At 43.5% G+C, this 11,728-nt stretch overlaps 1 protein-coding gene across 1 annotated transcript; it reads left to right on the forward strand.

Annotated features, from left to right (window-relative positions):
- The first annotated feature begins 127 nt into the window (after positions 1–127).
- Positions 128–11,184, forward strand: MRPS33 (mitochondrial ribosomal protein S33). Its single transcript, XM_086688541.1, has 3 exons — positions 128–187; positions 6,107–6,348; positions 10,410–11,184. The coding sequence occupies exons 2-3, from the start codon at positions 6,134–6,136 to the stop codon at positions 10,513–10,515; spliced, it is 321 nt and encodes a 106-aa protein (XP_086544667.1). The 5' UTR covers positions 128–187; positions 6,107–6,133; the 3' UTR covers positions 10,516–11,184.
- Positions 11,185–11,728: the final 544 nt, after the last annotated feature.

An 11,728-nucleotide genomic window follows, 5' to 3' on the forward strand; every position in this document is an offset into this window, starting at 1 on the left:
CTCCAAGAGAGAGCGCTAGTAGTTCCGGGTTTCACTAGGGCTCCCCTCTAGCCGCAAGCTTCTGTTTCTCCACTGCTCTCCGTTGTAGAGTGGCGTCCGAGCTTAGAGCCCGGCCGGGGGCGGGCCTTCCGGGAGAAGGGCGGGCCTTCCGGGAGAGGGGCCCGCGGGAGAGGAAGGTCGCGCGTAGGTAAGGCTGTCCGGGAGCTTTGGGGGGGGGGGGGTTCCGTAAGTGTGCGATTCCGGCGATCGTGGGAGAGGTTCTGCGAGGGTCTCCAGCCTTGTAGAGTTGCCAAGAATAAGATGATTCGATTTCATTATTAACCAGCTCGGTGGTTTCACACCGTCCAACAGACAAGTTGGCCTTTTCCTGCGTAAATGGGGGAATTTACCAAACGAAGGACTCTAGCGTAGTTGCCTCTCTGACACAGTTACTGTCTTTCTGATTAGGTAGCGTGCAAGGCTCGGTTTGTCAGCTCATCCGGCGGTATTCTGTACCGTCACTTTGTGTGGGGATGCAGATTAATTTTGTTGCCAGTTGAAAGAAAAATATTTGCGGGACGCCTGGCTGGCTCATTCCGAAGAGCATGCGACTCTTGACCTTGGGCGTCTTGAGTTCCAGCCCCACCTTGGGTATGGAAATTATTAAAAAAAAAAAAAAAAAATTGGGGAATACTCTAAGGATACAAGCGTCCGCTGACTTGACACCTGCTTCCATCACAAGCAGGCGTGATCCAGTCATTTGCAGGGGGTTGGTGGCGTTTTTGTTGAACTGAATAAAGCGGACTGACGTTCAGAGCGTTCGTGTCCCTACGACCCAGTGACAGTCTGTACCAGGTTTTAAAAATAATAAAGCATCGTATTTAGTTTTGTGAAACACGTGTGAAGAACGTGTGTGGGTTCCCTGAGACCTGATGATTATTAGGGCAACCACTGTGCCACGAGTATGCGTGTCAGCTTCAAAACACATGAGGTAGTAACTTAAGTGGTAGATGAGAAAATGGAGGCAAAGGATACCTACTACTGCAGACACGAAACGGCCATCAAAGCTCAGAGGCAAGATTCCAAATGGCTTTTCTACTGCAAAGCTGGTGCTCTCCAGTAACCAGTGGTTTTGAGAAAATGATGAAAACTCTCCCCAGCAGAATTTACACACACACATTCAACATACACTTTTAAAGTTCGACGGGATTCACCCCGCTAAGGGATACCCAGGTTAAGAACTCCTGTACTTCATCTGCCCTTTTCAAAGAAAAAAAAAAAAAGCAAACCTAATCCCAAGCCAGTTATTGACCTTAATTTATTTTTTTATAAAATTTTTTTAGTGTTTATTTATATTTGAGAGAGACCGTACGCAGTCAGGGGAGGGGCAGAGAGAGGAGACTGAATCTGAAGCAGGCTCCAGGCTCTGTTAGTAGCACAGAGCCTGATGTGGGGCTCGAACCCACTAGCCCTGAGATTGCAACCTGAGCTGAAGTGGGACGGTTAACCTACTGAGCCACCCAGGGTGCCCCCAAAACCTGAACTTTTAGTGGCGCCTGGGTGGCGCAGTCGGTTAAGCGTCCGTCCGACTTCAGCCAGGTCACGATCTCGCGGTCCGTGACTTCGAGCCCCGCGTCGGGCTCTGGGCTGATGGCTCAGAGCCTGGAGCCTGCTTCTGATTCTGTGTCTCCCTCTCTCTCTGCCCCTCCCCTGTTCATGCTCTGTCTCTCTCTGTCCCAAAAATAAAAAACGTTGAAAAAGAAAAAATTTTAAATGCATCAAACCTATCAAAAAGATCAATGAAAGTTGCCCCTTTATGCTAGAGTAAAAATATAGGAGTTTTCTTGTGTGGGCTTGACATGTCTTGCTCCAGTACATTTGAACATATATATGTATATATTTTTTTTTCCTTAGCATTTTCCACTCCAGTTAATTTTTCTTCATGGTACTGTTTACTTTAGATTTCATTTAAGGAAAAATGATGTTTTTAAGTTTTTAAGTGACTATTTTATACTTGCTGGAATGGCTTCATGCAAATAAAAATCTTGACCTGTAACTTATTTGCCTTTTCCTTTATTGTCTTTAAAATAATATTTTTATTTGTAACATAAAATTGAAAGATTCTGTAAGGAGGCATACTAGGATCCTAAAAAAATCCTAAGTAAGGCTTTCCAGTTAAAAAAAAAAAAGAAAGAAAACTTAAAGCCAGTAAAAAGTGACAATTTACCAGTCCTAGAACCAGTATTTATGGACAACAGAACTGTGTAGCTGTTTTAGCCTATGTTAAAAAAAAGAACAGCATACCAGGTCACCTGGGTGGCTCAGTCAGTTAAGCCTCTGACTGTTTTGGCTCAGGTCATGATCTCATGGTTCAGGAGTTCGAACCCCACATTGGGGTCTGTGCTGACAATATGGAGCCTACTTGGGATTCTCTCTCCCTCTCTCTGCTTCTCACCCGCCCCCCGGCTCGCTCACTTTCACGGTCAAAGTAAATAACTTTTTTGAGAGAGAGAGGGCACAAGTGAGTGAGGGGCAGATAGAATCCCATGAGGGGCAAAGAGAGGGGGGTTGAGGAGAGAGAAGCGGGGCTCACCCAAAGCAAGGCTTGTGTTGTTTTGTTTTGTTTTTACCCAGAGTGGGTCTCGAGCTCACCCATTGTGGAACTCTAACGCATGAACCATGAGATCATGACCTGAGCCGAAGTCTGATGCTTAAGGACTGAGCCACCAGGCGCCCATAAATAAAGTTAAAACAGAGCGTACCAAGCTCCTATGCCATTCTTCATCAGAGACATATGTCTGCTCTGTGGAAGGAGACTACAGAGCAGTAATTGATAATTGTTATAATCATTTCCCGTTTTCTTCTTTTTAGCAAATGGATCTTTATTTCTAGTAAGGGATTCAGGTTTGAAGAGGCTTATTCCCTTTCTCCATCATAAAAGTTTTAGGACTTGGATTTTGTGGTATAGCCGTGTCCCAATGGATTCTAATGAGACTTCTTTGCCATTTATGTCTCCCAGTAATTTCCTACATTACAAAGTGGGCCTGGAGATAACTTAGCATCCTATGATGGCTTCAGTGATCACTCTCCTTAGGGGTCCCTTCCTCCTTGCTGCCTTTCAAGTTACTGAGCTGCTGGTCCCCTCCCCTGCATTTCTCTGGCTGTCAGTTTTTGTAAGTGAGGATGTCATTCCAGGGAGATAGCGGTTTAACTGCATGAAGTGTGTAGCTCCTTTTTTAAGATATCTCCTTTTTTGCATGGTTAAATGAGGACAAGGAATAGGAGCACCTGGCTGGCTCAGTCAGACCATGTGACTCTTGGTCTTGGCGTCATGAGCATGAGTCCCACATCAGGTGTAAAGATTACCTAAAAATAAAATCTTAAAAAATAAATAGGGGCACCTGGGTGGCTCAGTTGGTTAAGCATCCAACTTCGGCTCAGGTCATGATCTCACGGTTCGTGAATTCCAGCCCCACATGGGGCTCTGCACTGACAGCGAGAAGCCTGCTTAAGATATTCTCTCTCTCTCTCTCTCTCTCTCTCTCTCTCTCTCTCTCTCTCTCTCTCTCTCTCTCTCCCCCCCCTCCCTCCCTCTCCCTTTCCCTCCCTCCCCTCTCCCTCTCCCCTCTCCCTCTCCCCCCTTCTCTCTCTCTCTGCCCCTCCCCTGTTCATGCACAGTGTTTCAAAGATAAGCATTAAATAAGGACAAAGAATACATAATTGTGTCTGATTAGATCATACAAGCACCAAACTTAAAAACACATTTAGATTTTTTTTTTCTTTTTTTAAGTAACTATTTACTGTCACAGTCTTAGTTATTTCTCACAGTAGCCCCGCAAGCTTTGTTTTCCAAAAAGGAAACTCAGATTTAGAAAATAAGTAACTGTTAAAATAACCCAGCTAATAAATGGTAGAGCCAGGATGCAAACCTAGGCCTCAGGACTCCATGCTGCATCTTCATTTAAAAATAAAGCGATGGGGGGGGGGGGGGGGGGCGCCTGGACAGCTGTCGGTCACATACCAGACTCTTGATTTAGGCTCAGGTCATGATCACATGGTTGGTGAGATTGAGCTCCACATAGGGCTGTTTGCTGACAGTGTGGAGGTTGCTTGGGATTCTCTGTTTCCCTCTCTCTCTGCCCCTCCCCTGCTCACCCTGTCTCCAAAATAAACATTAAAAAAAAAGAACTCTTTAAAAAAAAAAAAGCAATGGAATTTGGAACATTATCTGTCTGAAAACATTGTAACAAACAATAGTTCCCTGGCCATCAAATAATTGGTTGTGGAAATACTGTGCACTTGCAGAAGAAATTTATTCTAATGCCATAATAGCAGGTAAGCAAAACAAAGCAAAGGTGATTAAGAAACCGTTTGTTTTAGTTTTTTTTTTTTTAAATCTGATGTTCAGAAAAAGATAACTTTAAAGAGGAAAGGTAAAGCACGCAAAGAAACTTTGTAGCCTCTGAAGACCACTATGGAGTCTGCAAGGCCGTTAGAGGTTTACAGCACTGATTTATTACGATTTCGTATTTATACATTGAACTGTTAATGCCTTTTTTTTCTCACTGATGAAAATATAACTTTACCCCTAACAAGCCAACCCAACCCAACCCAACCCACTCCCATCCACACAACTCTAAGAGTTGAGAGAGAAGCGACAGGAAATGGAAAAAGCAAGGTTTGCATGGGATCCCCAGGTTGGAGGGGCAGAGAAGAGACCCTAGATCCAATGGTTCTCCCATTGCTGGCCTTCAGATGGCACTATTGGCCCAGGTTTGCTTGGTTGGTGTTAAACGATCGGTAACTGGTTTGAGATCCACATTCTGCAATTGTTCTGAGGTCAGCCTCTGCTCTTTCAATGGGTCTTGAAATGGACAAGAAAAATTCCTTAATTTAAACTGGTTTTGGGTTTTTTTTCTTTTCTTGCAAGTTATTTTGAAATTTACTGGGCAGTATTCTTGTTTAGAGGGTGTTATTTTTTTTTTTTTAAGATTTTACTTTATATTTTAAGTAAACTCCACATGCTTCATTGACTGAGCCAGCCAGGCCCTCTAGGAAATATTTTTGTTTTCTATATTTTTTCCCAATTGGTTTTTCAAGATAGGTTTATGCCTTTTTTCCGTTTGGATATCAGCTCCTTTTCACCCCCACCAGACTGTCCCCCAGGACAGTTTCTTAGCAAAGATTCTCCTCTCCAAATTTCACAGTAACTAACACCATCAGCCACCAGGAAGCTCTGCATCTGGCCTGGGATGGGATGGGACGGCTATTCTACCAGCAATGTTCTTGATTCTTAGGTATCGCCTATTAATTTTTGATATATATTAGCTGAAATCTCTTCATATTACGGATAGCATCCTTCTACCTCTTTCAACATTCAATGTACTGTTTTCAGTTAATAAGAAGTTAACTGGCGTGCACTGAGGCAGAGTATATAAGACGGAAGAAAAGACAGATAACCTTATAACCCGTAAGTCCTTCCTTTCAGGAATAAAATGAATCTTAAGAGCCATTGGGTTTATTTCTATAAGACTACTGTCTCTGTTTTGTTTTTTTCCCCGAATGGCTCTCAGTCTCTAGGCAGAATTCAATCCAGCAACCTAGAGGCTAAATGACCTCATAACTCATTAGCAGTTCTCAGAGCCATCTGGAGCCCTTGAGGAGAACAGTGTTCAAAGGGCTGATAATAAAGACAACAGGATAATTATTTCTCTGCCATGATTAAACCTTTAGATGGCAAGCAGTCAGCATTTTTATTCTGCAGATTGCTGAGGTGGGTGTTTTCTGAAGGTATAATAACAATGCTGTGGTAGGATAACTCATTTGCCTGTCCTCATCTAGCCTACAAACAGGTAAGCTGTCAGTAAATAACAAAACAGTTCACTGTAAAAAGTTCACTAGAGCAAGGTAATAGAATGGAAATCCCAAATGTAAAAATTAGAAATGTAAATAAAGCATGCAAAGGAAACAACCATTCGGACTGTGGACATTTCCCAACTCCAAGGCATGTCCTGTCGGCCACATGACATGCACGTGTGGCCTGCTGGTTTCATTTTCTAAAGTGCTCACTGGTTAATCTTAGAATTTCATACACTAACCTGTTGATGTTTCTTCTCATTTTCTGTAGGGACCCTTGCTCGTTGCTGCTCAGGAAATGTCTTCACTTTCAGAATATGCCTTGCGCATGAGTCGTCTCAGTGCCCGGCTCTTCGGTGAAGTTGCCAGGCCCACTGATTCCAAATCCATGAAAGTGGTGAAGCTCTTCAGTGAGCAACCGTTAGCCAAGAGGAAGGAGACTTACGACTGGTATCCAAATCACAACACTTACTTTGCACTCATGGGGACGCTACGTTTTCTTGGCCTCTACAGGTAATGGAAAAAAAGCACAAAGAGTAACTTGTAAGAGATTATTCTAGGAGATCAGAAAAGGAAAAAGTTAGTTTTTTTATCCTAATAGTTTTTTGGCTCTTATAAAAGTGCCCAGGTTGTTCAAAAGGCACAGTTTTGGGGGGAAAGGATTTTAAAATACTCAACAATGGTCACACCAGAAAAAAAAAAAAAGGAAACATGCACTTAGTGGAAGACATATTTTAATTATGTCTAAACCTGGACAAACTGACTGGATATTGAGCTACAGAGATGTTTAATTATTAATTTAAGAGCACTTTAAAGGGATGCAGAGGAAAACTGATGCAAATTCTGCAGAAGAACAACCCCCCCCCCCCCCCGTCCCCGCCCCCTCAGGCCGCCAGAGCTGCAGGTTCTGATTGGTCAGATGAAGAGAGGCCCTGCCTGCAGCCGATCCCCTTCCTAGCGAGTTTATGGGAGCCTTCTTTCTTTCCTAGTGACAGTTTTTTTGCAGTTCTTATTTCCTTCTACCTTCTTCTGGCATTTAAAAAATTTTTTTTAGTGTTTATTTTTGAGAGAGGGAGAGAGCACGCGTGAGTGGGGGAAGGGCAGGGAGAGGGAGACAGGATCCAAAGCGGGCGTCTTTGGACCACAGAGCCCGATGCAGGGCTCGAACCCACAAACTGCAAGATCTTGACCTGAGCTGACGTCAGATGCTTAAGTGACAGAGCCACCCAGGTGCCCCCTTTTCTAATGTTTATTTATTTTTGGCATTTTTAGTTTGTACCCTTTTTGATATATTAATTTGATCTAAAAAAAAGTTGTAGTTCACCTTTAAGAGTAATATGTGGATTGCACAGGCTCTTAGTACCATGTGTTCCATATTTGTGTATGTATAGGTACTTGGGACTATGTATTGCTCTAGAAAGAAAAGAGATCAAATGCCTATGTGATCATTTTCTTTAAAAGAGAGCCTTAATTACCAAGCTAATACATACTCATTATAAAAGAATTCAAACAGTGTGTAACTGTGTAAAGTTAAAATCTACCTTTTTTTCATGCTTATTTATTTATTTTGAGAGACACGGAGCAGGGGAGGGGCAGAGAGAGGGGGGAGAGAGAGAGGGGGGAGAGAAAGAGGGAGGGAGAGAGAGAGAGAGGAAGGGAGAGAGAAAGAGGGAGGGGGGGGAGAGAGAGAGAGAATATGAATCCCAAGCAGGCTCTGTGCTATTATCACAGAGCCCTACTCGGAGCTTGATCTCATGAATCGTGAGATCATGACCTAAGCTGAAATCAAGAGTCAGATGCTTAACTAAGCCACCCAGGCCCCCCCCCCAACCTTTTTTTTTTAATGTAAAATAAATCTACTTTTTGGAGTGCCTGGCTGGCTCAGTCAGAGCATGTGATTCTTGATCTTGGGGTCATAAGTTTGAGCCCCATGTTCGGTGTAGAGATTACCTAAAAGTAAAATCTTTTAAAAATAAATAAATCTACTCTTTAAGAAAAAAAAAAAAAAAAGGTTAGAGTGGGAGAGAGCCAAAGCATAAGAGACTGTTAAAAACTGAGAACAAACTGAGGGTTGATGGGGGGTGGGAGGGAGGGGAGGGTGGGTGATGGGTACTGAGGAGGGCACCTTTTGGGATGAGCACTGGGTGTTGTGTGGAAACCAATTTGACAATAAATTTCATATATTGAAAAAAAAATCTACTCTTTAAGAAAATTTAATATGTTTTAATTGCACATGTCTTAGGGCAGCAGTACAAAAGTTAACTTGGGACTATTTAATACAATAAAATTAATAATTCATTCCAGGTAACTAAAAATTGGTACACTCATCTATACAACAGAAATATTTTTAAGTATCTTCCATGTATAGACACTAAGATGGGCACTAGAGGAACAGCAGTGAACAAAACAGAATAGATTTTCTTAGTTAATATATTAAGAGAGATTATAATCCATGACACATTCTGAATTTCTGGAATTGCTCTGGGACTTTCTCCCTTGCTATTAGTCTGGGCTCAGAAAATAAAAATTGTATTGTGACCCAAAATAAAATATCATGGAAGGCAGATCTCCTGAGTAGAAAATTATAACCCATAACAAAGTCATATTCAGCTATTTTAATTTACCTGTTTGGTGCCACTGTACATTTGTTTGAAAAATAAAACCTTGACTGTCTTTGGGGATAGGGAAAAAATACTTAGTGGTTAGTTATCCGTGGAAAAGCACAATTCTTTTCATGTACTTGGTCACTGGTTATGGTAAATGGTGCCTCTAATGGAAGACCTCCTGTGGCATCGGGCAGGATGAAACTAGACGATCTTCAATAAAGAAAATATTGCTCAAAGGCCTACAAACGAGGGAGGGACGCACAGGTCCTCATAAACACTGACTCATTCAGTGACACAGGTGCTTGGGCTGTATCATCACAGAGACAAAGACCCCTGCCTTTGGAGCCTTCCTTCTGGCTGAGGGTTGGCGGGAGTGGAGCAGGGAGGGAAGAAGAGGAGAACAGATGTAGCGGATATGCTACACAGCTGAGTGTGCCGTGGGGGAAAAAATAGTAAAGCCGCCTGAGCAGGATCAAGAATGCTGACAGGGCACGTGGTGGGTGGGGAAAGGATGGGTCACAGTATTAAACAGGACAGTCAAGGTCAGCCTCTTTGAGAAGATGAGGTCTAAGCAGAGACTTAAAGGTAGTGAGTAAGTCAAGTGGGACCTAGGAAAGAACTTTCCAGGCAGAGCAAAGGCCCTGAGGTTGGAGTGTACCTGGTATGTTCCAGGGGTAGCACGGGCTATGGAGAGAGCGGTAGGGCCACAGGCAGATCATGAAGGGTTCTGAGGGCCATGACAAGGTCTTGGCTTTTACTCTGGGTGAAATGGGGAACCGTTCATAGGCCTGTGAACAGAGGAATGGAGTTTTAAGAAAACTTTTGAGTTTTAGAGTTTTGAAGAATTACTCTGGCTGCTCTATTGAGAATAGATTATTTGAGGGCAGTCATAGTGAATTCCAAATAGCTCAGTTGTGTCTATCCTGTTCATGGAATGAAACTGTGTACCCTAGAAAACCAGTCTATTTTAAAACCACCTAAGGAGTGAAAAATTGGACCCAGCAACCCCTCCCCCCCATATTTAATTCATATGCCATGATTATCCACTCTTTACAGATGTGGTACAGAGAGGGAAAAGTCACTTATCCAAAGGCATACAGCTACTAAATGTTAGATGGATCCGTGATTTAAACCCAGGTTGAAATGGATTCCAGGGGCACCTGGGTGACTCAGTCAGTTGATTGTCCAACTCTTGATTTTGGCTCAGGTCATGATCCCACAGTTCATGGGATCGAGCTGCTTGGGATTCTCTCTCTCCTCTCTGTCAACCCCTTTCCAACTTAGGCGCACAAGCTCACGCATGCTCTCTCTCTCTCTCTCTCTCTCTCAATAAATAAACTTTATAAAGAAAAGAAATGGGTTCTAGAGCTTACATATTAAAAGGTATTTGATCTTAGAATGCAGACATTTTTCTAGAGTATAGGCCGTCTTACACCCCATCCACATGTCCAAACAGCCCTGGCTTCTTGATCTCTAAATCTGTCTGTTGACTTGGCTTCCTTCTGCCTGAGCCTTTCCCCAGCAGCCTTTTCGTGTGAATCATCCATGGCCATGAAGGCAGCTTCCTCCAGACCTCTTCTCCTTGTAGGACGTACTGGTTCCTGCGGCTCTCAGGGTCTCTGTGTAGCTATTGAAGCTCATACCCACTTTCTGCTTCCCTCTGTTCAGTCTTAGTGTTACAGGGAAATTTGGGGTAATTATTAGCACTGTATCATAGTTGCATAGGTTTATATGGGCTGGCCTGGGAATTTAACTGTCGCTCATGGGGACACTATGACTCAGAAGTGAACTTCTGGAACACAACTCATGTATACACTGGGGACTCCCTGTCCTTTCTGTTCACCAGGCTGAGCACGTGCCCTGTAGAAGTCAAGGACCGATAACCACAACAGCCTAAGGGAAGAGTGCTGCATTGGTGTGCTTTTCCACTCGGGTACAAATACTGGCTCTTTTTCTTTCTCCACTCAGAGATGAGCATCAGGACTTCAAGGATGAGCAGATGCGTCTAAAGAAGCTTCGTGGCAAAGGGAAACCAAGGAAAGGAGAAGGGAAAAGAGCAGCAAAAAAGAAATAGTGTTGGTCCATCAGGAGAAAAAACTTCTTTCTCAGCAACTGGCAGCAGAAGAAGGTGTATTCATCTTTCCACATCTTGGAGGAGTGGGAGCTTCCTAAACTGAAGATTATTTGGAGGAACACAATCATTTCTGTGTTGAAGTCCAATCCAGTTGAATTGTGACTGGTTTCTGGGACATGTTATAATTCTGCAAAGCTGTTTTGGCCTTGGTTTTTTACTCAGATGTTTACCTCTTTCTCTAAAGAAATGATTGAAGAAGGACTCATTTGGGGTGGAAATGGGATGTTGAGAGCACGGGGACAAACTCATTCGGTGAGCATCCTTCAGTGTCCTCGTATCCCTTCTTGCTTCCCCCACTGCACCAGCCCTGAACTCCTCTACCCCTCTGACCACTCAGCCACCGTCTCCACCACCAAGCTCATCAACTTTAGGTACCTCTCCACCTATTCCTTGGAGACTATCTAATAAGATAGATTTGTGGGACACGGCTGTACCTGCTGAGAGAGTACTGAGTACCTGCTGTATACAATGTACTGGGGCCCTGGTAATACCATGGTTAGCAATAGAAAACAGTCCCTACCTTGTGGAACTTTCAGGCTTGTGGGGAAGACTAAATATTGTATCATTACACAAATGAAATTGTATTAAACGCTACAAAGGAAAAACCCAGACTTCTGCGACAGTGTGTATCAATGGATGGCTCAATCCAGAGATGGCAAGAGGCCCAAACTTCAGGTAGTTTCAAGAAGGCCTCTCTAGGCACTCCTGGGTGGCTCAGTTGATCAAGCATCTAACTCCTGATTTCGGCTCGGGTCATGGTTCATGAGTTTGAGCCCCACATCGGGCTCCATGCTGACAGTACAGAGCCTGCTTGAGATTCTCTCTCTCTGCCCCTCCCCCCATCTGTCTTTCAAAATAAATAAATAAACTTAAAACAAAAAAAAAAGGCCTCCTTAAAGAGGCCTTGATCTCGGGGTCATGAGTTCAAGCCCCACGTGTGGTGTAGAGTTTACTTAAAATTAAAAATTAAAAAAAAAATGGGGGGATGCCTGGGTGGCTCGGTTGAATGTCCGACTCTTGATTTTGGCTTGGGTCATGATTCCAGGGTCATGGGATCAAGCCCCATGTTGGGTTCTGTGCTGACCATGGAGCCTTCTTAAGATTCTCTCTCTCCCTTTTTCTCTCTGCCCCTCCCTGCATGCTATGTCTCACT

The sequence above is a fragment of the Puma concolor genome, chromosome A2 (genome assembly GCF_028749965.1).
Source record: "Puma concolor isolate L17-30 chromosome A2, mPumCon1.1.hap2, whole genome shotgun sequence".
NCBI lineage: Eukaryota > Metazoa > Chordata > Mammalia > Carnivora > Felidae > Puma > Puma concolor.

What these genes read in the sequence shown, in the direction of transcription:
- MRPS33 (XM_086688541.1), top strand. Translation starts at nt 6,134, where the DNA reads ATGTCTTCACTTTCAGAATATGCCTTGCGCATGAGTCGTCTCAGTGCC. An exon ending in CGTTTTCTTGGCCTCTACAG is followed by an intron (nt 6,349 to 10,409) that starts GTAATGGAAAAA and finishes TTCTCCACTCAG; the next exon opens with AGATGAGCATCAGGACTTCA.